The 26,728-nt window shown below is 39.8% G+C and overlaps 1 protein-coding gene across 3 annotated transcripts in view; it reads right to left on the reverse strand.

Annotated features, from left to right (window-relative positions):
* PPP2R5E (protein phosphatase 2 regulatory subunit B'epsilon) overlaps positions 1-26,728 on the reverse strand; it is a 150,824-nt gene that overhangs the window by 33,487 nt on the left and 90,609 nt on the right. For all 3 annotated transcript variants that reach the window (XM_060620004.3, XM_060620003.3, XM_060620002.3), the window contains exons 4-5: positions 9,935-10,036; positions 3,256-3,348 (exon numbers count right to left, since the gene is read on the reverse strand). In XM_060620004.3, the coding sequence (XP_060475987.1) occupies positions 3,256-3,348; positions 9,935-10,036 (195 nt within the window). The remainder of the gene's footprint in view (positions 1-3,255; positions 3,349-9,934; positions 10,037-26,728) is intronic.

Raw genomic sequence — 26,728 nt, forward strand, 5'->3', positions numbered from 1 at the left:
TGCTTAGTCATAGGATTACATTCAAGCACCACTCGGTGGTGTTATTGATTTTGCCAACACTCTGCCTGTCCCTTTCCTGACTGATTCAGGAACTGCGGTGAGCCCTCATGTGAAGGTTGAGTTCATCAACAGACCCAGCAGAGGGAAGGTAAAGGAGGCAAAGGTTGTAGAAATGAGGCAAGGGCTGAAAACAAAGCATTAGTACATGGACTTCACTATGTATACTCAGTTTCTCGTCTCTGCAAAAACTCAGGAGACAGATGATCAATCACATGGTTTGTTAAGTACTGAGGGTATCATTACCAATAAGGAGCAGGAGCCCCTAGAAGTTCACTAATGTCCCATGGCAGATGAATGGCATTGCTTTTTATGATAAAGTCTCATGGCCCATAAATGAGGGGGATGCTGTAAGCACACAGTCCTGGCTTTTACTCTGGCATCTGACAAAGTCTCTACACTCTCCTTATGAACAAAATTTTAAAATGAAAGAAGGATGATGACATTCTAGAGTAAATTTCTAACGGGTTTAAGGATGGAATTCAAAGACTGTTGATTAATGAATCTGTGCTAAATAAAGGGAAGTCGCTAAAGGCATGCCAAAGGCCTCTATCATCAGTGCTGGCTGTTTTAACAACTTCTTCAGTCAATGACCTGAGATGAAGCCAATAGCTACTAGCACAGTTGAGAAAGTCACAGATGTGATCGAGATGGAAGGCACGATGAATGCGGTGGATGACAGGCTCAAGATACAGAAAGACTTCAAAAGTCTGGGGAGAAATGATATTCTGCAGAAATACGTGTCAAATCCTACAGCAAATTGTACAACGAACGAGAACAAGAGAAAACATGGCTTTACATTATGCATAAAGCTAAATTAGAAATCAGTTAAAGACCACAAGTTAACACAACTTATGTTAACACAAGTTAACAGTGCCATGGAACAGCAGGAAGAGCTAATGAGACTTCTTCCCCTTTAAGAAACCTGGCGCCCGCGGAGAACCCAATTCTAAGCTGTGCTGGACTGACAAGGCTCAGGGCACTAAGTCCTGACAGAGACAGAAGCCTTCCAAAACTGACAAATGAGACAGGGTCCACAGAACTAAAGACAAAGTCTAGAACAAAGAGCATACTGACAGTGGCTCGGCTGGATCCAGAAGGCGGATGGGCACAGTTCATCCTGAGCAGGAGTTTAGAACTATGAGAAAACTTCACAAATAATCTGGATTTCTGTTTCTCTTGAGGGAAGAAAAGGAAAAAAAAAGTCTACCAATAACTGAAAGAAGAGGGGTAGCCAAAGCTCCCTTTAGTAGAACTCTGTCTACCTCCTATTATCTGACACCTGGCCACCATAGTTATTATAAATGAGCCTAGAAGCATTTGAGTTGCAACTGCTGTTCTAGGGAAAAAGAGCCAAGAGGTAAACACAAACGCTGTGGTCTAAGACCTGAACTGTTGTGTCTGAGCCAGTGAGTACTAAAGGACTATTCTGGGGAAATAAGGCCAGAGGGTACACGGTATAGGGAGGGTCAATAAAAAAAGAACTTTCTAACAAAACCAGAATAATCTGCCCAAGTATACGGTCCTCCTTCACTAAAAAAGAATAAATGGGAGTCACCCCTTTTCAGGGTCCCAAAGGAGACTAATTCACTGGGTGAAGAACTAGAACAGACATGCAAAACATCCCTTCAAGTCTGGGTTTCTCTGATGTTTTAATCTAATGAGCTTCATTATCATCAGTACCCATCTACCATGAAGAACACACTGAGTTGGGCCATGCAAGCTTTTGGTGTACTATTTCCATGGGCTTCACTATCTGATCCTCTTGGGTACTTTAACTTACCATAAACATAGGGAAACCTTAATATTTCGTTAGTGTTGACAAGTGAGGACTACTCCTGCCCTGCAGTCATTCCAAGTTATAGTGAGGGGAATCACAAGGAGGCATCATGGCATAATGGACAGAAAACCAGAACAGGAAACTGCCTGGGGAAACTTGATAATCTTCCAAACCTCAGTGTATTTCATCTGTAAAATGGGACTAAAATTTAGCTGTGTCTATTCTAGACTGTTGTACAGACTAAATCAAACGATGCACGTAAAGATGCTCTGACAATTGTACAGTGCTATATAAATGCAAGGACCTTCCAGTACAAAAACACCACAGACTGATTACGTGTTGTTTTTTTGTCTCAAATGCATTTTGCTTCCTTGGTAGAAGAATCTGGATCAGTCTACCTATCTGCCCAACCAATGAATGCTCCATGTATCCACTTATTTACCTACCTCTCCATCTCTAACTCAAACCTCACTTTTCCAAAGCCTCTCAACCCAATATATCCAGAATTCTAAATGTATTAATTTAATTAAGGAGGAGAAATCAGGTCATCACAAAGGTGATCAACCTTTCTCCAGGAAAGGCACAGAAGATCAACTGCTTGCTAAAATAATGTTTTCAATTTTAAATTCTGCTTACTGGCTCACTAGGAGATAGATACTAATTCTTTTTTTCCCTGGTGCTCATTAATCGTTGAGAAAGGAGCTACACCAGTCCATACACCAGTTGGCTCAAGCACCCATTTTTAGAGAGGAATGTCAACAACAGGAGCAAGAACACGTTACCTAAAAATTCAGTGTCATGAACATTGCCGAGTCCCACGTAAGAAGGAAGATGTGATCTATAGTTATAAAATGTAAAGTGGCAAGTCAGGAAGAATACATACCCTGAGAAGTTCCAAACAGAGAGGTGAGAGTTAATCCCTTTATGGGAATTTTAAATTGTCAGGCTGTGCTATTTCCTACTGCGAAAGCTCACCAGTATCTGACTTTCATTATTTATTGAAGGTTATTTCTGCTCTAGGCCATGCTTATTCACTTTTAACAGACCTAAGCAATGGTTCTTTAAGAATCCTTATGCAAATAGGAGTTTTCAAGCTACATAAAGTTTCACACAAACCAGAGTTATATTCACGAAATTCCTTTATAATTAAATTTTAAGCAAGAAAACTGCAGGGAGTTAGGCATTAGCATTCCTTGTTGTTTAAAATGTAATTAATGTCCAGCAATAAATTAAATAATAAATTAAACAGGTACTTGTCACTTTTAACAGGTAATAATGGGAACTAACATACATACAGAATACATTTGTTTAAAAGGTGATATAACCGTCATTGAAAGATTTTTTAACAATCAAGAGAAAATAAGATAAAGTGTCAGCAATTGAATGACAAATTCGGGCAACCACAAAAATGTGCTTACCTGTAATACAAATTTCTGATCTATGTATTTTTTGGCAATGCTGGGTTGGAATTCTTGGCTTTCCAAAAATCGTATGAAAAATTCATATACAAGCTGCAACAAACAGATTATAATTAATTTCAAATTGCACTTCACTGAGCATAGTATCAAAAACCATAAAAAGTCTGTAACACTAAAACTGACAGGGCTTAGAAAACTGAGTTTTAATATCAATTACAAGCTACGCCAGCCCTTCTTGTGGTTCAGAGTTGCTTTTGTTTTTTAACTTTTCAAATTAAAAATCTAATACAGCCAAACAAAGCAAATAGAAATTCCCCTGCAGCCTCACTACTCAGAGATAACCACTGTCAACTATTTAATGTACGAATCTCCTCATTTTTCTCTACACTTCTACAACATACCAGTGAACTATAAATATATTTTTATATAGTTTTCAAACTACTTTTACCATCTGAACAATATATTATATACAATTTATGTCAATAATAACTAAGCCATCTTTCTTAGTAGCTACAAAGAGTCCACTGTACATAATTTTTAAATGAATAATTCCATTATTCATAATCAATTTAACAATCTCCTATGCTTCGACGTTTAAATAGTTTCTCAATTACTTCTCTATCAAATTATGCCACATTGTGCATCATGTAATATACATCAGTGTGCATTTGCTCAATTATTGCATGAGGAAATATTTCTAGAAGTGGCAACGTTAGAGTAAAAGATACCCAGACATTTCAGGATTTTCAGCATTTATTGCCACATTTCCTTTCAGAAAATCTATGGCAATTTACACTCCTCTAAGCAATGGATGATGGTTTAGCAGAAAACTCTCATCTGCAAGGAATGAGAATATTCTCATCTGCAGAATCAATCTGAAATAACTGTTCTAATAAACAGAAGATCATTGTTTATGTTCTTGGCAAAATAAATCTATGTTAAAGTACACATGAGGGGGCCTGGGTGGCTCAGTCAGTTGAGCGTCCGACTTTGGCTCAGGTCATGATCTCGCGGTTCGGGAGTTTGAGCCCCACGTCAGGCTCTGTGCTGACAGCTCAGAGCCCAGAGCGTGTTTCGGATTCTGTGTCCCCCCTCTCTCCGCCCCACCCTGCTTGTGTTCTGTCTCTCTCTGTCTTTCAAAAATGAATAAACATTAAAAAAAAATTTTTTTATTAAAAAAATTTTTTAAAAGTACACATGAGATCCTGGTGTAATATACAACAGTTCATAAAAAACAGAACTTGTAAGAGGCAGACAGACACTGTGTTGGGAGTCTAGCTCTGTCCCCTACTGTGTAGCCCTAGGCAAGTTAATTTCTCTAAAATTATGTTTCTTCAACTGAATAATGAGGATGATAATCCCTAAGACCGAATGTGATAATATATATAAAGCACTGCGCACAGTAACTAATACATATCACCATTATCACTATTACCTAAAATAGCATTCTCAGGAGTTTTTAGTCCTACTCCTTTACATTTAAAAATTGTTGAAGACTCCAAAACCTTTTGTTTATATGATAAATATGAAAAACATATATATATACATATATATATATATGTATATATATATAAAGTCAGAAAAACAATGAGAAAATTTCAAATACGTATTTGTTATTTCATTTTAAAACAACACATTACACATTAACATAAATAATGTATGTTTGTGGGAAACAACCATATTTTCCAAAACCATTACTGAGAAGCATTATTTTTATTTTTGAAAGATCTATAATTGCATATTAGAAAACAGTTTAATATCTGCTTCTGTATTCAATCCATTGTGACATACTGTTTTGGTTGAAGTATGTAAACAAAATTGAGCCTCATGCAGATCTAACAGTATGAAAAAGGGTGAGTATTTTCAAAGTATTTTCACACAATTGTGGATATTCTTTTTTGATACTACACCAAAACTTGACAGTTGTTTCTCAAATAGGAGTTGCACTGCAGAATCTGAAACCAAAATCAATGAGTTTTTCATACTTTGTTACACTAAATTCCAATGGTCTGTCATGTACTTTGAATGGGTCTTTACCATGTATGGTTTCCTAACATCATTCACTGGAAAATACTGGTTCACTGAGTTATGCGTTTTTCAAATGGTGACAAATTTTACTAGATTGTATCAAAAAGTCACATTCCTTAATATCTCCAATTTCATCAAAAAGTCTAAGCTTTAATTAGCTATAAAGTTCAGCAGAAAGACAAGTTTTCCAAAATTCTAATTCTAAATTTTGCTGGAATGCTCTAATTTAATCAGCACTGGCGATGATTTTCTTTGTCTATTTTCAAAAAACACATCTACCAAATACCCAAGTTGGAGCAAGCACAGTTTGCTAGACATTCCTGTGGGCAAAACTGATCATCTCATGAAAAGACAGCCAGTGTAGCCTGTAGCTCAATCACACAAATGCTTTAGCACACAAGACGATCGGTATACTTAAGTATACAGTCATTGGGCTTTATGCATACTTCCCACTTTGTCACAGAGAATATTTCTTAAAATGTGTACTCGAAAGTCAAGACTTAATGATATTTAGTTTAATAATTTTTGCTGCTTCTCCAAGAACATTCTTAATTGAGACTGGCTGTTTTTTGTCAATGCACGTCAGTGAAGACTATCTACCAAGCCAATGTGCCACAACCGCTGTGATTTGTGCTAAGGCAGCAGCAATTTGAACCACCAACGCTTTTGCAAATATGATTTCAAATGTCAACACAGTGAAAACAGCAAACAGCATAGTATTATTATAAAACCAGTTTTGACTTTGCAGGCCTGAAAATCAGGTCTCAGGGTCCCCCCAAGGGACTGCTGAGACCACTAACTTAAAAGCATCATACAGTGACTTTACCTACGACTTTAGACTTTAGCTTAACACTTAAATTAGGTATGCACATTAGGATTTTACTTTAAAGTAAAAAACTGTTTTTCTCTTTGAAATTCTGAATTTGGAAAAACTTCTTGCTCAATGACCTGAACATTATCAAATTGTACTCCTTTTTTGTTTTTAATGTTTATTTATTTTCAGAGAGAGCAAGAGAGAGAGCACGCATGCACATGAGAGCAGGGGTAGGGGAAAGATAGAGAAAGAGAGAAAAAGAGAGAGAGACAGAGACAGAGAGAATCCCAAGCAGGCTCTGTGCTCTCAGCGCAGAGCCCGATGTGGGGCTCAATCTCACAAACCGTGAGTTCATGACCTGAGCCAAAATCAAGAGTTGGATGCTTAAGCAACTGAGCCACCCAGGTGCCTCTGTCAAGCTGCACTTCTGGCATCATAATGTGACTCAGTCCCGACACCTTCTAGAAGAATTGTTCCTGTTTCATACACTAGGTTTTCCACTCTCTTTTACAAACAGAATGTCGGCCTTATTCAAATAACCATAAAAGGGGGGTTAATTCCTACAAGTGGAGAGATTCTCATCTTGCAGGCCTGACTTGTGGGCTGGCAGGACTTTCCAGCAAGATTGGCAAAACGCTCTCCCCACTCTGGTCCCTTGAAAGCAGTTATGGTTTAAAACACTTGGGTGGAAACACTTCAGACACATTTATTAATAAGCATAAATGTTCTCTACACTTACGAGACAGATTTTTACCTCAGAATCAAAATCTCTCTTGGATTCCCAAAGGGAAAGACAGACTGGGGACTGAGAATAATTTACTTTTCAAGGTCACATAAATGAATTCTCCAAGGAACAGGAGTAAAAAAACTGTAGCATTTCTATTTTTCAGTCTCAAGTGTAGAGGCGCCAAAAACAACCCTCTGATTGCAAATGGAAGTCCTGCAAAATCATATTCTACTGGAAATACACACCCAAATACAGAAAATACACAAAGAATAACCATGGTAACCGTGGGATACCAGTTTAAAAGACACCAATGCAGGTATAACGGAAAAGATCAAGTAACATACATATAGTAGAAGCTTTGATATATTTAAGCTAAAAATTTGGATTTAAACATTTTTCTATTTTTAAATCTCTCCAAAGAGCCAGGATTTGTTATGAGTAATCTTGTATGGGCCACAAATTTAAATCAGACAAGATGTGTGCAGAAGCAGTCTACCCAATCAATAACCACATCTCAATGCAATTTGGTTGTTCTCTACTATTACCATATATTTGGTAATGAACACCTTGCTTCCTTATAAAATGTGGTCCACAAGAAGAAGCACGCTGCCAAAGCTGCAGCTAATAAATGCCGGAGCTGTGTTTCGGTCAGAAAAATAGCTGAATTGATGAAAAAGTCAAATGTTAAATTTCGTGATAACTTACTATACTATAACATGCATGACTTATCATGAACAGAAAAAAGAGATTTCTTGAACCTTCAGAGAGTGCTCGTCAGTACTAAAAACCACCTATCAGTGAAAATGGAAAGGTGAAGAATTTGTGGAGTCAGAATACATAAGAGAAACACAGGAATCTTGAGTACAAAGACTTCCATAAAGGAATAGTTGCTGAAGGCAACAGAGGGTGCCCACTGACTTGACCTTTACTAGGAATAAAGGCCAATTTGTGAATTTTTAAAAAAATTGTTTAATGCTTATTTATTATTGAGAGATGGAGAGACACAGAGCGTGAGCAGGGGAGGGGTAGAGAGGGGGGAGACACAGAATCCGAAGCAGGCTCCAGGTTCTGAGGTGTCAGCACAGAGGCCGACGCGGGGCTCGAACTCACAAACTGCGAGGTCATGACCTGAGCTGCAGTCAGTCGCTTAACCAACTGAGTCACCCAGAGGCCCCGGTCAATTTGTGAATTTTAAAGGTAGGTTTCCTTTATCTGATCCAACTTAAGTCATATTTCCCCCTGAGCTAAAGAAGGGATGAGACGATTATAGGCTTGAACAGAGTGGCAACACAGATGGAGCCACACCGTTCTGGGATACAGTTTGTGACTTTACATCCAGAAGGGGACAGCTCTCACTGCTGTTCCTCACCGTTGCTTCGGTTTTCGAGTTTCAGGTGAACTAACAGTTAATGCTCCAGTAGCAATGACACAGTGTAAGCTAGAGATTTTTGGTGGCAGAATTTAGTTTAATAGCTTTAGAAATTAATTTGGTCCTGTATTTTATAGAGTCATTAAGCTTAGAAAGGATTAACTGAAATACTTAAACTTTACTGTGCTTTAGGAGAAATTTATATCTTTGGTGATCACGATTTAGAGTATTCAAAAAGCTCTTGCAAATGGCCAGAGTGGTCTACTGTCTCTGGGATGCGGAGAAGACAAATTGAAGCTTTGAAGACATCTCTCTGTCTTTTCCACGGTGAGACGTGGGGCTTCCCTGAGATTATCTTGTTTGTTTTGTTTTTTAAATTTCTTCCAGACTATACTGTACTTCTGTGACTGGTGAGCATTACGAATAAGACAGGACAAGAAGTCCACCTATTCGAAAGAATTTTTTTTTTTTAATTTTTGTCACCATTTGGGATGTACCAGGAAAAGCACAAATAATTTTCCAAATTTCTTAGATCGCAGACAGTATGTCTGACACCTTAAAAAAAAAAAATATCAAGCAGCTAAAACAGGAAATCAGCTACACTGTTTTAACTAATTTACTCAATCCTGGCATTGATAGCAGGGATACATATGTATAACATGCCTGGGTAAGAGTTGAGAAAACAGAGCCCCTGAAAGCTCTCCTCATAACTAGGAGAAATAGCATACATATGTATCTGTAGCGACCTTGAGTTGCCAAAGCAAGACAGGGAAAGTTGCAAATCGATGTCAAAAATTCTGACGTGGGGAAAAAATAAACTTGTAGAATATCTCTAGGCCTCATCGTGCTGCTGCACAGTTTTCTGCTCTTTAGAAAGTCAACTAGTAGCCGTGAGCACACTTCAAAGATGCGATATCGGGCTTCTGCCTCTGCGTGACTGATGTACGAGGTTCTGTTCCCTCTCTCCATCCCTTCCCTCCTGGCTGGTTGTCATCCGGCCTCTGAGGACATCCTAACTCGATGGAAAGATAGCCTTGGGGACCATTCCATTCATATTTCCTTGTTCTCCTCCTTTGAGAAACGTGGGCCTGGAGCGCGAGCAGCCAGGAGACCAGTATGGAACAGTACATACAGTACAGATGGGCCAGGTGCTGGGAGCGGAGATGCGGGGACGGCCCTGATTTGTCCCGGCACGTGCGTAGGACTGGAAAACATGGCCTTCTCAGTGCAAGAGAACAAAACTGGCCTTCACGCAAGCTTTCTATCAGCTGTTGCTCTTTCTTGCACGATGTAGCAGCTACTTCAATTCGTTTTTGCCCTTCTAGGCTACAGAAACACATCTGTGGTTATCACGAAGACAGGAGTTCAAGGTCCCCAGGATACCTGCTGCTGAAAATGAGATATAGATCTGTGACCTAATCACATCTAACTAATAATGTGAAAACAGCTCAGCTCCTGTTGGAGGCTGCGGCAGGCAGGATCACAGAGAAGCTCTAATAAAAGAACAAGAACTGTGCCACCTGGGAGAAACCGCACTAAAGCATTACACCGAAACTTATTATTTTATTCTTTTGGCATCCTAATTATCAAGAGTGAGAAACACAGAAAGCATTCTCTAAGCTTTCAACTAATGTACTCTAATTTGATTTCCGGGTGAATAAAGGCCTTCAAGAAACTCCCATGCTAATCAGCTAATAAGTTAATGGATCTTTCTTTTATAACAAATGGTAGTTCAAAGTACCTGTAAGTGTGGCCATGATGCCTCAAGGGTAGGTTCATCTTCTTCTGGATCAAATTCATTGCTGTCACTAGGAGGGAGAGTTCTGAATATATTGCAAGACACCTAAAAATAAACAAGCAGCAGAGTTAGCTGGAAGTACCTCCTGGGCAGCTGTATACAAGGTTTGCAGCCAGCCAAAGGGAACCCAGATGACAGATGATGGCAACACCATCAAACTGGAACGGGGACCTCTCTCCACGGGCTTTGAGGCCAAGACCACCCCTCGGCAAAGCCAGAAAGTAGTAGAGTAGCACCTCCAGCCCTCCTGAACAGTACTCCTTGCCCAGGCCCCTTTGATTTTAGACCTCCCATCAAAGCCTGCTCGTGCTTACTTACCCGGCAAGCATGCTTCTAATTCACCAATTTACACTAAGATAGAAATAACTAATGGGCTAATGGGCTTTATGTATTTCCCTTTCCAGGTTTATTCACGATTTGCAAATTAACAGTTGAACTAATGGTAAAATCCCAGGCATTTACAAAAAGCAAATCAGAAAAGATTATTTCCAAACCTAACATACTTGAAATCATCCTTCACCTGTTCTCAGTTGGTTTACAAAGCACTAATGATGCCCTGCATAAGCTGTATCTGTGACACAAATCTCTGTGAACTGACTAGGTATTCCGTTACCATCGGCAATTTCCAAATTAAATGCTGGTTGCTCAAAGAATGGCCAGGAGTTGATAACTATTGAAACTGGGTGATGAAGGCATGAGGACTCATTATGCCAGTCTACTATTTCTGCACATGTTCCAAGATTTCTGTAGTAAAATGCTTATTTTAAAACTGCGGCGGGCACCTGGGTAGCTCAGTCAGTTACGTGGCCGACTTTGGCTCAGATCATGATCCCACTGCTTGTGGGTTCTAGCCCCGTGTCAGGTCCTATGCTGCCAGCTGCCAGCTTAGAGCCCGTTTCAGATTCTGTCACTAGCTGTCTGCCCCTCCCCGGCTCAAACTCTTGTCTCTTTCTCCCTCTCTCTCTAACATTAAAAAAATAATTTAAAACTGCGGCTGGTACTATTCTTGAGGTTCCTTTTTGACTTGCTTCTTGTCCCACATAGTCATCCATCCTCTCTCAATGACCCAAACATATTCTCAGATGTGAAGAAAAAATGGGGGGAGGGGGGAGAGGAGGGGTCAGTGGGGTAAAATGTGTACAAGGCAAGAAAGGAGACTGCACCAGAAGCCTTTGCTGGACTTTCTGTATAATGCAGAAAATACTAAATATAGCACGCTGCTCTGGAAGAGAGAAGAAGAAAGGCTTTTGGGGTCCCATTAATCCAAATGTATTTGTTTACTTAACAAATAGTTACTAAATGCCCATCATGTTCACACACTGTTCCAGGCACTGGAAAAATAACAATGAACAAAGCAGAAAAAAGTCTGTGCCCTCTAGGAGCTTATGTTTTATTTAAACCCCTAAGTATCCCAATTTCCTCACTATGGAAACTGAGCCCAGATGTGTAAGCTATGGAAAAGAGATTTGATTTGATTTGATTTGAAGTGTTATGGGAAGCCATTAGTTGATCTTAAACAGAAATGTGACATGATTTGATTTTTGCTTTTTAAAAAATCATTCTGGTAGCTCTGTATTGAACAGACAGGAAGGGGACAAGTTAGAAGCCTCTGAAGGTGGCAAGAGATGATGATGGCTTGGACTGGGATGGTGGCAGAGAAGACAGAAATAGATCGATTCAAAATATACTCTGGAGGTAATATTTGCTGTTGGCTTGGATATATGGGGTGAAGAAAAGGAAAGAATCAAGGATGAGTTATAGATGCAAGGCCATCTACCCAAGATGGAGATGGCTGGGAAAGTGAAAGCTTTTTTTGTTTATGTGTGTGGGTGGGGAGGTCCAGAGATCCAGTTAGGAATGCGTTAAAGAAGCAATATCTGGGAGCCGATCAAACATATGAATCTGGACCTCCAAGCTGGACAGGTCAGGACTAGAGACATATAAGGACTCTTTGGCATACAGATGATATTTAAAGCCATGAGACTAATGGATCAGCGTGGAAAGGAGTAAACAGAAAGACCCCCAGGCATCCAACACTCAGAAATGAGACAGAAAAAGAACCACCAGGCAACACAAATGAAAAGGAACAGAAAGAAAGTAGGAGAAGAAAAGAACTAGTTTAGGGTCTCAGGAACTAAGGGTATCTTAGGACAAAGACGTCAACAGCAGCAAGTGCTGCTCTGAGGTTGACTGAGATGCACATAGAGCAGTACCTATCGGATTCGGCAGCTCTATGAAGTGGATACTATGATTATCTCCAGTTTACCACTGAGGAAGTAGGAACACTGGTGTTGAGAAGATCTGAGGTTACACTCAGTAACCAGCAGTTACAACTGAACCCAGGCTGTCAGGCTCTACCACAGTGTTCTAGAAAAGTATGCAGACCACTTCTTTTGCTCTACTTTAGCTGAGATGACTGAAAACAATCATTCGATTATACCATTTCTGCCACAGCCAATGACAGCACGCGTAGGTCTATCATGTTATTTTTGTCCCTTCCAATGATTATTAGGAATTCCATTTACAAAGAAACTAGTGAGTTTTCAGAAAGCCATCAACCAATGACTTCTCTGCAACCAGCCAGCCACACTGTAATCAAAAGGGCAGAGGCACCTGGGTGGCTAAGTTGGTTAAGCGTCCAACTCTGGATTTTGGCTCAGGTCATGATCTTACAGTTTGGGAGCTCGAGCCCTTGTAGGGCTCTGTGCTGACAAATGCGGAGCCTGCTTGCAATTCTCTCTCTCCTCTCTCTGCCCCTCCCCCACTTGTGCAAGTGTGCTCTTATTCTCTCTCTCTCAAAATAAATAATATTTAAGAAAAAAGACACACAAAGGGGCAAAAGTCTTTTAGTTCCTTGCTTTTGAAACCATAAATTTCGAAAACTGAATTTTCATGCCAACTAAATCATTCAAATATTTACTGTACTCTGTAACAGTTTTTTTCCTCTTCCAAAATGTGAAAATAAACCATAAAAGTTAAAAAGCGAGTGGGCCTCTGTATAGTAAAAACTAAAAGGACACAGAAACTTCTGCTCCTTTATACTCTTGGGCATATACACTCTCTTAAAGTGCCCATCACATGCTGCAGCAATTGTTTACATAACTATCTGTCTCTCTCCCCTAATGAAGAGTATGCAATGTCACGTTCATATTTGTTTTCCTAGCACATACGAGGCATCCAATAAATGTTCACAAAATAAAAACTTGGACACATTTTGGTTTTGTGTATTTTGGTTTTGCTTTTTAAAATTTCAATTTAAAGTTTTCTGAGTAATTTAAATAAATCTAGGTTATTTAACTTAAAATGGTTAACTCTGTACAGAGTTCATCTAAACCTCTAATTTGGTCAAAGCTTCATCTCTCAATTATCACATCAAAAGAATGTCAGGTACGGAAATAATCCAAACACCGAGTGGTTTTAGAGGCATGCACATCTCATTTAGCTACACACTGCTGTTTCTTCCGATTTGCCTTCCTTATAATGCTTTATTCAGTTTACTTCTAAATATTCACCACATGAATAATGAGGAAGCACAGATCAAATGGGCTGGACAATTACAAGCTGACTCAGTTGGTTAAGTAGTTTGCTAACAGATTTGGAAAGAATGTCAAAGCATATCAAGTGTCACGGAAATGGCCAAGCTTTTGACCCAGGCTGGCACTGTGCTTAATAAAAATGTCATGAATGGATGAACCATTGCTCTCATCCTTGAGAATCTATTGGGAAAAACTAATCCAAGACAAGTCTGAAAAATCTACTTTTTAAAAAGTATTTTCTGCATTTTTTTAATGTTTATTTATTTTTAAGAAAGAAAGAGCATGTGCTGGGGATGGGGGGCAGAAAGAGAGGGAGACAGAGAATCCAAAGCAGGCTCCATGCCAACAGCAGAGAGCCCGATGCTGCGCTCAAACTCACGAACTGTGAGATCACAACCTGAGCCAAAGTCAGATGCTCAACTGACTGAGCCACCCAGGCACTCCTGAAAAAACCACTTAAAGTAGTCATTTACAACATTCTACAAAAAGTGTAAAATTAGAAATAATCTTTATGTCCAACATCCAAGAGGTACATCAACTCAGAATACTGTGCAGCATTAAAGATGATGGCTATACAGAAGCACAAAGAAATGTTTATAAATAAAGATTTAGGGGGAAGACAACTGAAAATGATGAGACTTTAACCATACAGGATAGAAATGCATATCTAAAGGAAAATTTTAAAAAGCTGTAGTAAAGCAAGAGGAATATGGATGATAAACTAGGTAGTTGCTGTCATTCCTCTTGAGGCACACGAAATAATTCCTAAATCTATAAAAGTAAGAGACATACGGTATATAAGTCATGCCTTTAATTTCAATATGAAAACAGGCTCTTGAATTTGTTTGAATGAGATTATTACTGTCAGGAGAGAGTTAAAAATCAGAGCTTCCTACAATGCCTAGAGCCTAGTTCAGGAACGAATGGTTAAAAAACTCAATGAATGGACCAGTGTAACTATACGGTTGAACTCCAAAATCGGGAGTTTAAAACTGGTTTATCCACAGCGAGAAGTGGGGAAGGGAAGGTGGTCCTCCAAATCCCCTGACTTTGCCGCAACATTTAACATGTGTGAGTCCGAGCTAGGAAAAGATCTAGTTGCCCTGGTCCTATTTTCAAAAGATTTCCAAGATCGAAAAATGGTTAAAAACCAATATCCAGGGGCTCAGTCGGTTGAGTGTCCAACTCGATTTGGGCTCGGGTCACGATCTCACAGTTCCGGAGTCTGAGCCCCGTATGTGAGTCTGCGCTGGCAGGCTAACGGCACAGTGCCTTCTTCAGGTCCACCGTCTTCTTCTCTCTCTGCCCCTCCCCACCCCATGCTCTTTCTCAAAAAATAAACATTAAAAAAAAAACAAACCACTATCCAACATGGTAAATTTGCTTCCATTAAATCTTTTTTTATCACTGACAGCCACTTCTGATTTCTAGTCCAGGTTTTAAAGGGATTACTAAATAGGTAACGTTATTAAATAGCCAACAGCAGGTTTATGCTTATGCAAACATGTCATGACCACAAGTAGCCACGGGCAACACTCCCCACCACAGACCAATTTTGTGGAGTCTATGTGGCTACACTGAAATGCAACATGGTATCGTAAACTCTAGAAAACTGTCTCTATTATGTATTTAAATGCATGAGGCTCTAGTCATAGGCTGTCTATTTTATTTATTCAGGAATGGGTTCTCCAAAATGAACAAAAGAAATTTTTACAGTACATTACAAGGATTTGGTTTCCAACTATTTTATTTTAATCTACACTGGTATCAATGTGAAGAAAAAGAAGTTTAAGAAATAAGTGTCTTTGAGGTATAATCTGATTCGCTTTCATTCCAAAGGCATTATAATACAATAAATGTTGAATATTGGAATCGAACTACAAGTTTGAAGCCACTGGGCTGGCCTCTAGAAAATGGCTATAAGGACAGAAAGCAAGGCTGAGGGAAGAGGAGAAACACGTATTAAAATCTAAATAACCCCTCCTTAAAGATAGAAAATTTAGGATTAGGAATTCCATGTTGCTTCTAGAATTCAATCATGTTAGAGACTCTCTCTCATCCAGCTCCCTCCTCTTACCAATAAGAAAACAGCTTGTGAGTTTTGCAAGGTAACACAGCACCATGATATGCACAGATGGTTCTCGGGGTCCTTTCTCTGGCGCACCACCTCCACCCCATCCTTGAAGACCATGCATGGACCTGACTTCTTCGTCTCTTTCTCTTTCTCCTCTGATTCCCCCACCACATTTCTTTCTATCAGTTTTTTGACTTCTCATCTCTCTTTTCCCATTATCTCCCTCCAGTGGCCCTCAATGGCAACCACGGACACCGTTTCACTGTCTCCCCCCACCGCCGTGAACATTCAGAGCTATGTTGACCTTTCTCAGCATTAGAAGAAAAACAGAACAATCTCTTCAGCCTCACTGTCTGGTTCAGACCTCCATCTTCAAACGTCCTGATTACTGACTGCCAAGTTTCCTCTCCGGTGCTCCTATTCCTCACATCCCTTCTTCTCATCTCCCCGAGCTAGAGTTCCACATGTCGTACGGGACGTACTTAGACTAAAAAAAGTATTCGTTGTTTATCTGAAATTCAAATTGAACTAGGTGCCCTGTGTCTTTATTTGCTAAAACTGACAACTCTAAAATAACACTAATATTAAGAAAGAACCCATACTGGATACAACTCAGTTGTGAACCGGTGAGCACCTGCACCATAGCACCCGGGGAGGGATGGGGGGTGAAGGAGGGGGATAGTGCCTCAGGCCAGGCCTGGCACCAATAGCTCCCTGCTCTGGGGGACTAGCTGCTCTCTTCTTTTTCAACTCTTTAGTTTACTGCTGGTTACCATTAACTATAGTGCAAAAATAAGTAAATCTCAACGTCTTGGCCAAATGTGAAAGAGACAACTTAACAGGATCCTAAGTGCCTGGCCCCATAAGTAAAGAAGAAGTGTCTAGGCATATTTTAATCAGGTTTTGATTAAACAAACATCTTACTGTTTCTTGACTTACAATATCAAAATCAACTCTTAATATTTTTAAATAGTTATTTAAGCTACTGCAGGGAAAAAAAAAAAAAAAACCTCTCACTTTCCTGAATCTCTTGATCTCCATGGAAATGCTACTACTAATTTTACACCTTGATTTTGATTGACATTTTGCTGTTGTTTAAGGAAAATGACTAGCACATTACAAAAGAATAGAATGTGGACAGCACCTGTGAGCTACTCACTATTAAATATCTGCCAAGATTATCAATGAACAAAACAAAAGGTAAGAACAATATAGTGAATTATTTAAAAAAAAACACACAACTAATGAATACTTTCGGTTCCCTTTAGTTATGCATTTGTGAGCACCATTTGCACCGAAGGTCTGGGTAAAATCAGACATATAATGTACTCGGAAAACCACCTGTAACTACAGTATAACAAAACAACTTAAATCATCTTGCCTCTGTTTTACAATACTACTTTCTAGATGAGTAGGTTATCATCTTGGGTAAATGCAGATGAACTAGTCGACCTCATGAACATTTCTCCCTCTTTCATCTGTGACACCGTAATTTCATGCAATATTGCAAGTATACTGACTATAAATACAAAAATAATGACATCACAGCTATAAAATGAATTTTCTTGAAATTTCATCTACAAAGTAGATTTTCTAACAAAAAAAAAAAAAGGACAATACAAATGACGTTAAATAGAGAACATCCAAGCAAATTGAAAAGTGCCATTATTCCTCTAGCACTATTTGTATTAAGATCTTATGCAAGTAACCATTTCAATGATATCCCTCAGTTTTTTTTTTTTTATCCAGTTCATCCATTCGTTAATTCTATAATCCATCATGTATTGAAAAGAAACAAAATCATTTACTCAAGCATTTAGAACCAGAGGGAAGCCCCAGTAAATGCAATGTTGAAACTATGTCAGCATGCATTATTCTCATAGTATTTTGTGTTAGTCCAAAGTAAATGTATCAAATAAACATGATGAAACGTATAAAAGTAAGCAAAAGTTACTTTAAATCTCTAAATCAGACATTTGTACAGAGAAGACAATTTCCAAACACACTAGAATTAGTATTACATATTCAAACTCTAAGAAAAAGAACTAAAATCCTAACAGATATGCCTAGATACTTTGCTATGCTATTTATGTTTCAGAACATAAAAGTAATAAATGTTAAACACACATATAATGTCAAGGTACCTTTGGTAACACCAAATTTAAGAATTCTTAACAGTCCCAGTGATAAAGAACGTTTCAAATCTGACTCTCGGACCCTTTTTTTTTTTATTTTTATTTTTTTAACATTGGTTCATTTTTGAGAGACAGAGCACAAGTGGGGAAGGGGCGGAGAGAGAGGGAGACACGGAATCTGAAGCAGGCTCCAGGCTCCGAGCCGTCAGCACAGAGCCTGACATGGGGCTCAAACTCACGAACCGTGAGATCATGACCTGAGCCGAAGTCGGACGCTCAACCGACTGAGCCACCCAGGCACCCCATCAAATCTCTCAGCCCCTTGTAAAGTAATTGTAAATAATTATTGATATATAAAACCAGGAGAAAACTCCCAACATTTTGTAATTATGCTCAAGAAACTTAGAGTCAGACCAGATATACATCTTTTAAGCTTGTACTTTGATTAAGAAACAAATGGCAAAATTTTAAAACTTTCAATTAGCCCTTAATTTAACTCACTGGCAATTTGTTCAACCAGCAATTTGTTTCTAAAGCCAAACCGTGTCTTTTAATTATCGTAATAAGTTTACTGTAGTTGCCACTAGTCTCTTTTTAAACCTCGCCATGGCCATCGATGTGGATGAACACAGCTGTTTAAAAGTTATCTGAACACGTGAAACCATTAAAATCCCTTATTCTAACATAAGGACACGTCCTTAGCACTAAATCTAAAGAGAAATTTAACGAAATCCGTATGACAACTTCTTACGTTATGAGCCATCCACTGCAGGCCTACCTTTATTCTCTAACGCACTAAATACATAACTGTCACTACTATGTAATATTATCAATATAATTAAAAATTTCAGGCAAGAACTTCCAGAAGTTATTATTACAAACACGTTCACTTGAGTTAAATACAATTCCTTGAGGCAAAAGAATCGCCACAATGCTCTTGTTTGTCACAAAGCAGAGGTTCCGGCAACCCAAGGAGGACGAGAACGTTGTGATACACAGGTATGGTCAAGCTACTCCACCAAGGGTGCCCACATTTTTATCGTAAAACCACCTTTCTGGACGTCGCTCTATACTGAGGAGAAGACAGTCACTGAACCAGAACTAAAGACAGTATACACTGTTTACATGTGATTAGGAAACATGCACTTGTGACAGCTGATCTGTTTTACAACATCCGGAAATCCAGAAGAGGATTTAAACGATTTCTAAAGTTGATGGTTTCAACCTTATTACTGTTGCACATTTAATCTGTATGAGCCGCGCTTTCTAGGACATAGGCACTGTTCTATGATAACTGATTTCTGAAATGAGGCAGAAGGAACATCTTAAAATGACAAAAGCAGCTTAGCAGTCCTTTGGAGAAAGGGAGTAACAAACAAAACAGGAAGTTTAAGAACTTATGTTGCCCAATTAGAATTTTAAAACATCAAGTCAAATCTGAAAGACAAGATTAAAGTCATAGAAATCTTGGGCATGTGCTATTTTCCTAATTCACAAAGATGTCATTTTTATTTATATTTCCTTTAGCAAGTATTTCTTTCAAAATCTACTAGGTATGCACACCGTTTAGATTTACACAGACTAAAATAATCCGTTTTCATTGTCGTTATTACTGCTGCTGCTGCTGCGGTTGGTTCCGCTGATAACTGTTATCATCAACTGGTATAACTGTATTTAACAAAAACTGATTGTTTCTGAAAATAATTGGATCCCTTTAGATGTTCAGTTTCTAAAAGGATTAGAGCACTGACAACTGTATGGAAGAAAAGAATCTGTCCATGAGATCAAGAACAGAGAATCAACAGAATCTGAGTACAGATCCAAGTACATACAAGGTAGTTTTGAGGAGTACATCAACATTTAGTTAGAAGGAGACAAACGGGAGAAAAATGTGTGAAAGAAAGTACTCTGTCTTCCGTTCCACTCTCTTTCACCTACTGTATGCCCATCAGATGAGAAAGTGCCACAGGGGCAGGAAAAGAGATGGGGTGAGCGCAGGGTAAGGATGCAAGGGAAAGATGGAAGGCATCTGAGTTGAGTCCCGTCCGTGTACATTTATATAAAGTTCAAAATCATACAAAACTAATTAACAGTATTAACACCAGGGCAGTGTCAGGAGAGATGATTCAAACCCAGAAAGTCTGTGCCTTTATGACAGTGCCGCATCCAGGCGTACTTAAAATGGGAGCTCTGTATGAGACAGTGGCACTGAGTGACAGAGTATGGGCTTGTGGGCAGACTGGCTGGGCCACGTCCTTACCACCATCCCCCTAAGAACTCTCCTTTAGCTGGTGCCTTTAGGTCTTTCCTTTGAGCTTATTTGATTCTCCAAAGAAGAAACATCCCTCTCCTGATTACAGGCATAAGGGATCTGAGCGCTGAGTGGTAAGAGGGTTGAGGATCTTCCCATCCAACGTGCTCCACTACTTTCAGAAAGGCGCCTGCTGTTGTCAGCAGTGCCTGGTGTCCATGAGCCCAGCTTCCCTCCAGTGTAGCCTCTCCAGAGAGAAAACCTTCCATCTTTTCGCTGCCCAGTTTGGGGGGAGTGAGGTGGCATCAGGAGTTCTGACTACTGCTTACACAGACTTGCCACCAAGGCTCCTCTTCTGGCCTCTGTGCACCTTTACTTTTAGAAAGGCATCTTTCTGAAGCTTCCCGCAGTTAATGTGGTGTGAGTGGGCTACTTCCAGACTCTCCCTGCTGCTGCTTACAGCTCCGCTTTTTCTCATCTGCCAACGCAGTGACCACCAGTTCATGTGCTTGCTAGTTCCCAAGATGCTGACTCTGAGATCTCCTCTCCATTTTGCTTTGTTTTTGTGGGTTTTATTTCTTTTCAGTAATCTGTCTGATCTCGGGGGGTAAAAGTAAATAAATACATGCATGCGTTCAAGTCTCCCCATTTAACTCAAAAGTTAGCAATTATTTCCTATTAAATTACTTCTTCCATTCTCCAGTAGCTTCTACTAATTCAAGTAATTCAATTTTCTTATGCAAACATGTCAATCCCTTTTAGTGGGAAAGAATCCAGCAGAACCACCAGAAAACCAAATGGCCGTTGTGCCAACCTGATAAAAGTGATACTCCCACTACAGTTCTCTTTCTCAGAATTAACACCAACCATGTTAACAGGTCTTAGTGTGAAGCAAAATAGAAAGTAAAGCACATTCTGGATCTTGAGACTGTGAATACAGAAGTTAAACGAATGTCTCAAAGTCATCACTTCACCCAATAAACAACACAAATCCTTACCAAAAAAAAAAAAGTCAGCATTAGAACTCAAGGTAGAGCAAAGCTGAATTTATGGCATGATGCTCTTCTCTCAATACTCAGTTCTCTGTCCCCTCTTCTATGACTTCTGTTTCCAAGGCACTAGGATGTCCTTAATTCTGTTTTTTCCAGCTATATACAGAGCAGTTCTGACATCTCCCTCGATCTCAAATTCAATCTGGTCAAAACCAATCTCATCCTCACTGACCTCCACTTCCCTCTAGAAGAGAAGTCTCTTCTCACCTTCCTCATTCTGTCTAAGCCTTTAGAATTTCCTTTAACTCTTCCTCTCCTGTATCTATCTGCTTTACGCAGCTTATCAACAGGTCATTTGATTTATGCCTTCACAATATCTCTTTGGTGCTAACAGTGATATTATATTTAATAGTGGAAATTTGGAAATAGTTTTGATGTCCCAAAATAGTCAAGCAGACAATCATATATCCCCATAATGGAACATTATGGCAGCCATTAGAATGATGCTTTTAAATTTAGTTAATTACATGAAAGCATGTTTATATCCCAATGCTGAAGAAAAAAAATTTAGTTCAAATTATACATATAGTAACATAAGTAATTACATAATAAGATTAGGATGAAATAATTTATTTTTTTTTCCCTTAGGGGGAAAAATGTTTAATACAGAGAAACAGGAAAGGAACACAAGGAGATTTTCCAGAGTGATGGCCGTGTTCTAGATCTGGAGTTACGGCTGTATGAGTACAGAGAATTATTAAATTCATTGAAGATTCACTGCCTAAGATCTGTTCTTAAAATCTGTGTTGATGTTAAGTATATCTGGATTTTTTTTTAATTTAAGGGAAAGCCTCATTTAAAAACCAGGCTAGGAGGAAACTGGCTAACATGTGAACACTGATTGCATTTAAATAATGAAACTATACATAATCTTTTTTCTTTGGTTTCAAGTTTTCTTTGATGAGCACAGGAGAAAATACAGGAGGATGGGGAGTTCTTTATATTTTCTCTCCACTTCCTCTTTCTTTGTCACCATCTGACTACGGTAGGACAACAGCCCTCTGCCATCAGCCATCCTGGGTTAAATCTGCCAGCCTTACACCCCCTGAAAGGAGCTGGCAGAAGGGTACAGACTTCCTAGGTGGGGGCTGGAGAAAGGAAACTAGTATCATGTACATTTCACCTCCCATTCAAAAACCTTATTAGCAGCTCTCTGCTTGCAGTGTCTAAGATTAAGTCTAACCTCCTTTACTTGGCTTGCCAAGACCTCCGTAATCTAGACCCATCCCCGCCTCTCCCCCTATTACTCACAAATTCCAACCATGAAACCCTCCACTCCCATCAGGCTTCTATTTCGAGACTAAACTCTGCTCAAAATAAGAGGCAGCTTTTTACCTGCTGAAGTGGTGACGGTAATGTTAAATTAATTCTCTCTAGTCTGTTAGCCCCACACAAAATCATCACAGGGAAAAGGTATTTCACACACAGAGACAACTACATTCCACTGTCTCCAAAACTGGAAATGTAGCAGTGGATCCAAAAGTGAAGACTGTTGATATTAAATCTTAGAATCCAAAAATAGAGGTGTAAACACTGCAACAGCCCTAGCGCAGAGCAGGCCCTCGTACTGGCGGGCGCTTGCAGTCGAGTGCGCACGCCCCACACAGAGGCCAGCCATGCAACAGCAGGGTTCTACCACGTGTTCCTGTGCATGGACTTTGGGTCCTCAATCCTAGAGAAGCACTAAAACTGCTAAATTAAGTGGTTTCTGGAAAATCCAAAGTGCACAAGTTAATAAAACAGTAACAACGTGGGGCTTTTTTGAGGACACGTATATTCTAACATCTGCTTTGAACACTCGGTTCAAAATCAGCTAATGCTAAAAGAAAAATTAAACTCTGAATTTTAAAAACACACAAAGCACTTGAGGCTTCTGAGGTATGTTTCCGGCTATTGAGTATGTGTTCTTACTTGAAATCACTAAAAATAAACAGGAAGCTGCCCACGCTATCACTGTCCCTTACTCTGGTTTGTCTCTCGGTCTCTGTGACCCTTCGTTAGTAAAACAAACCTTGAGCTAGCTGGTGAGTTATGAAAACAAAAACGCACCTGAACACATGATCACAGATTAACATCACTCTTTACCCACACACTTCATAACGAATTGAGTAAGATCAGCCACCAAGGGAGGGCAAGGCAGACAACCGTCCCTCACCCGCCTCACGGAGGCATGCTGGCCTCATGTTGGAGGGGAGGCTGGAGTGTGGGTGTAAGTGCCTCAGAAAGAAACCAAGAAAGGGCTCTCGGGACAGGAACTGCCCACCAACCCTGTTAGCTTCCGTTTTAAATGTGTATTTATAGATCATTGCCTTCTGATTATTTTACCCCTCAAATTACTCCTCCTACTTTCCAGAACAGGGCACACAACAGGCTCCCCAGTTTGTACCTGATGGACAGCACAAATACACACTCAATTTTCTAGCACCTTCTCTATTGTCTAAACTCAACAAATACTTCTAGAGAAAAGGCCAAAAGTCCCCACAAAAGGAAGAGGGCTGCATTATTCCAGAGTGTTCTACCCTATTCTCATAAAGGCCTTACCTTCTTCAGGAAAGGAAATTCCACAGTATTTCAAAGCAGCCCATTTAGTAAGTACCTAACACTATCTGCCCAGCCCCCACTCCCTGTCTGATACCTACATCTCTGAAGAGTGAAGAGACATTATATTCTCCAACATGGCTTGCTTATCCATTTTATTAAAAGATAAACTTGCTTTCCAACTCACCAAATTGTTACAACCAGTCCTATTTTTATCCTGAAACATCCCAAACATCCTCTCCTCCACGTGTCACCCCTGCCTTCCTGGCAATGCTGCTCCTTGCCCAGGACCTGCTGCTGCCCGAGGCTCTGGTCTTTCTAGTTTTCCCTTCACTGCTCAGCAAATCCCCACCTCTCTCTATTCATTCCTGAAACTGCATTTTAACTCTAGAAGTCCCTTATCTTATCCTCATTTTCCAGAGGCAACTTCCTCCACAGAAGTCACTGGATAGCGTATTTCTTCTTGTTTTCACCTACAGATCAAGTTTGGCTTTTAATATTGGTCAGAAGCCAGCTACCTCCTGGAAATGACCTGCTTGTTGTTTTCTTGCCAAATTCTTGCCTCAGGCATTACCGTCTCAGAGAATTCCACATTGAGGACACTCATTTTCTGTTTTTTCCTGCTCATAATGCATCACTGGGGTATAACCAGCTTTCTCTTTAGAGAATCAGTTAATAAGTCCCTTCCTCTCTCACTTCTGTCCTCAGTAGAGAGACAGCTGAACTACATAAACTAACAGCAAGTGCTAGAATTATCCAAGACCTACTTACATAGAAACCACAGGCAACAATTTCCCAACCTTTTTATCACATATTTTCCTCAGTAGATTTTTCCAGAAGCATTCCTTACACCTCTAATCATATTTTCATTTTCAAGGTTAAATTAAAAGGTAGGAGAAAAGAGAAACCAAAACCTGAATGCACTTCTGTGACTTATCCTGCACAATTCTGCAGCCAGTTTCAGGGGAGGGGGAAAGAAAGAGAGGGAGCGTTCTCCTTCCCGTTACAGAGAAAGGATAGTATTGGATACATCAGCGCTAGACAAGTCACAGCTGTCAAACAATTTTAAGTATATTGAAAACTCTGAACAATCTGTAAAGCAGTCAAGCCAGAAGGATACAGCTTGTAAATGAAGCAAATAGCAATCATGAGTAGCTCAGTTGTTTCCTGAGTAAAAACCCACTCCTTTGTACATTTAAATTAAAACTAAACCCATTAAAATCCCTGTCAGAATCCTTAAGAGAGAATGTCTGCTGGAGAGAAATGGTAAATTATTAATATAGTATAGACATGAATATGCAAGTGTATCAGGAAAAATCTTATTCAGGTAAACTAAGGGCTGTATACATATGCATGTATATATAATTCTAACCACACAGGCACAAGCAGATTTACAGGGTCTTCAAAAAAAAAAAAAAAAAAAAGACCTGGAGATGAAATTTCCCATGAAAAATTAAAATTTTAAGTCAACAGAGAAAAGATATGGAAAGCTACCTTACAGAGACTTATAAAAAAAAAAAGCTTTCAGCCTCTCAAGATTCACTGTAGCTAGCTAGAAAAACTGATTAAACCATCTAAAGAAAAAGGGGAGTCTAACAGGAGTGGTAGAGGTGGTATCACGACAAATGACAGCGATAATGACATCATAACAACCTTATAACATCACACGCTTAAAAAGCTGAAGACTCGTCTAAGTGGCAGGACTCACCTAGCAAGGGCAACAAAAAGGAGACTGTACCCATGTAAGCGCTGATTGGGGACCATCATGGAGACGGAGGGATGTTCCCATCATCTAACTCCCTTGCTCCAAATTCAAGCTAAGCAGGTAACGCAAGGATGCCTTGACTGCTGGTAGAGCTTGCCTGCTTCTAATGGTGGGACAGACAAAAGAGATATGGGGGGAGCACATGAACTCGGGAGATAGGATCATCTCAAGAACTGTACTTTGGGTGGAACAGAGGAGAGTTCTGAACTACACAGCCCTCCTCCTGAGCTCCTCTTCACCTCCCAATCATCGTTCACTCTCCCATACTGGAAGGGAGGGGGAGAGCAGAGAAAACAAGGTTGAGAAGCACTCTTAATTCAAGAATAACACAAAGGCGGGGTAGTGAAGTGGTGAGGGGAGAGAGCGGGAGAGGGAAGCTGTTTCTTAAGCAACAATGAACATTTAATCCTGAAGCCTGCTATTTGGTTTGGCCTTGTGAGGAGCAGCAAGATTCAGGGAAAGGCTATTCAAAACCCTATTACCTATTTATTTAGAAGAGCTCAAGGAAAAGGACACAGTTCAGAGGCAGGAGTCCAATCTTTGGGGTTGAGTCCTCATTCCTATAGTAAAGGATGATTCCAGGAAAGCATTAGGCACAGCAGTTAAGAGTATGGTCTCTGGAGCCAAACAGCCTGGATTCAAATTCGCCCTGCCTGTTCCCCAGGTGAGTAGCTCTGGGAAAGTTCCACAGCCTCTCTCTACTTCCTTCACATCATCTATAAAATAATATACATAATATTACTATCGATCTCACAGGGTTGTTGTGAAGACTAAATTAACTCATATATTGTAGGTGCTGCAGACAATTGTGCTGCTAACCATGGAATTTGTACAAGTGCTGGTGATCTTTTATGAGTACACACCTTTGCGAAGATGCTATAAAGATTAAGTATACGACTACAACTGTAAATTGTGCAACTATCAGAACAACCTACCAAAACTGACACAAGACGAAACGGAAAATCTAGAGTCAGGCATGTATTTAAGAAACTGAATGCGCTACCAGAAAAAACCTGATGAAAGAGAAAACTACGGGCCCAGATGGTTTCACTGGTGAAATCATTCTAACAACTTCATTTTTCATCTTTAGTTACTGCCATGAAAGGGAAGACTCTGCTCCTTTCCAATCGTGTATTTTCCAAGAGAGCAGCATCTAGCAGAGCATTGCACGTGTGGTAAAATCAAGCTTAAACCCCTGTGGAGTCAGGTATGTCTTTGAATAGTCAGTCAAAAGCTATGGATCCTCTACCACGAAAATACACAAAACAGGGGTGCCTGGGTGGCTCAGTCAGTTGAGTGTCCAACTCTTGATTTCAGCTCAGACCATGATCCTGGGGCTGTGGGATGGAGCCCTGTGTCAGAGTCTGCCATGCTGAACATGGAGCC

The sequence above is a fragment of the Panthera onca genome, chromosome B3 (genome assembly GCF_046562875.1).
Source record: "Panthera onca isolate mPanOnc1 chromosome B3, mPanOnc1 haplotype 2, whole genome shotgun sequence".
Taxonomy (NCBI): Eukaryota; Metazoa; Chordata; class Mammalia; order Carnivora; family Felidae; genus Panthera; species Panthera onca.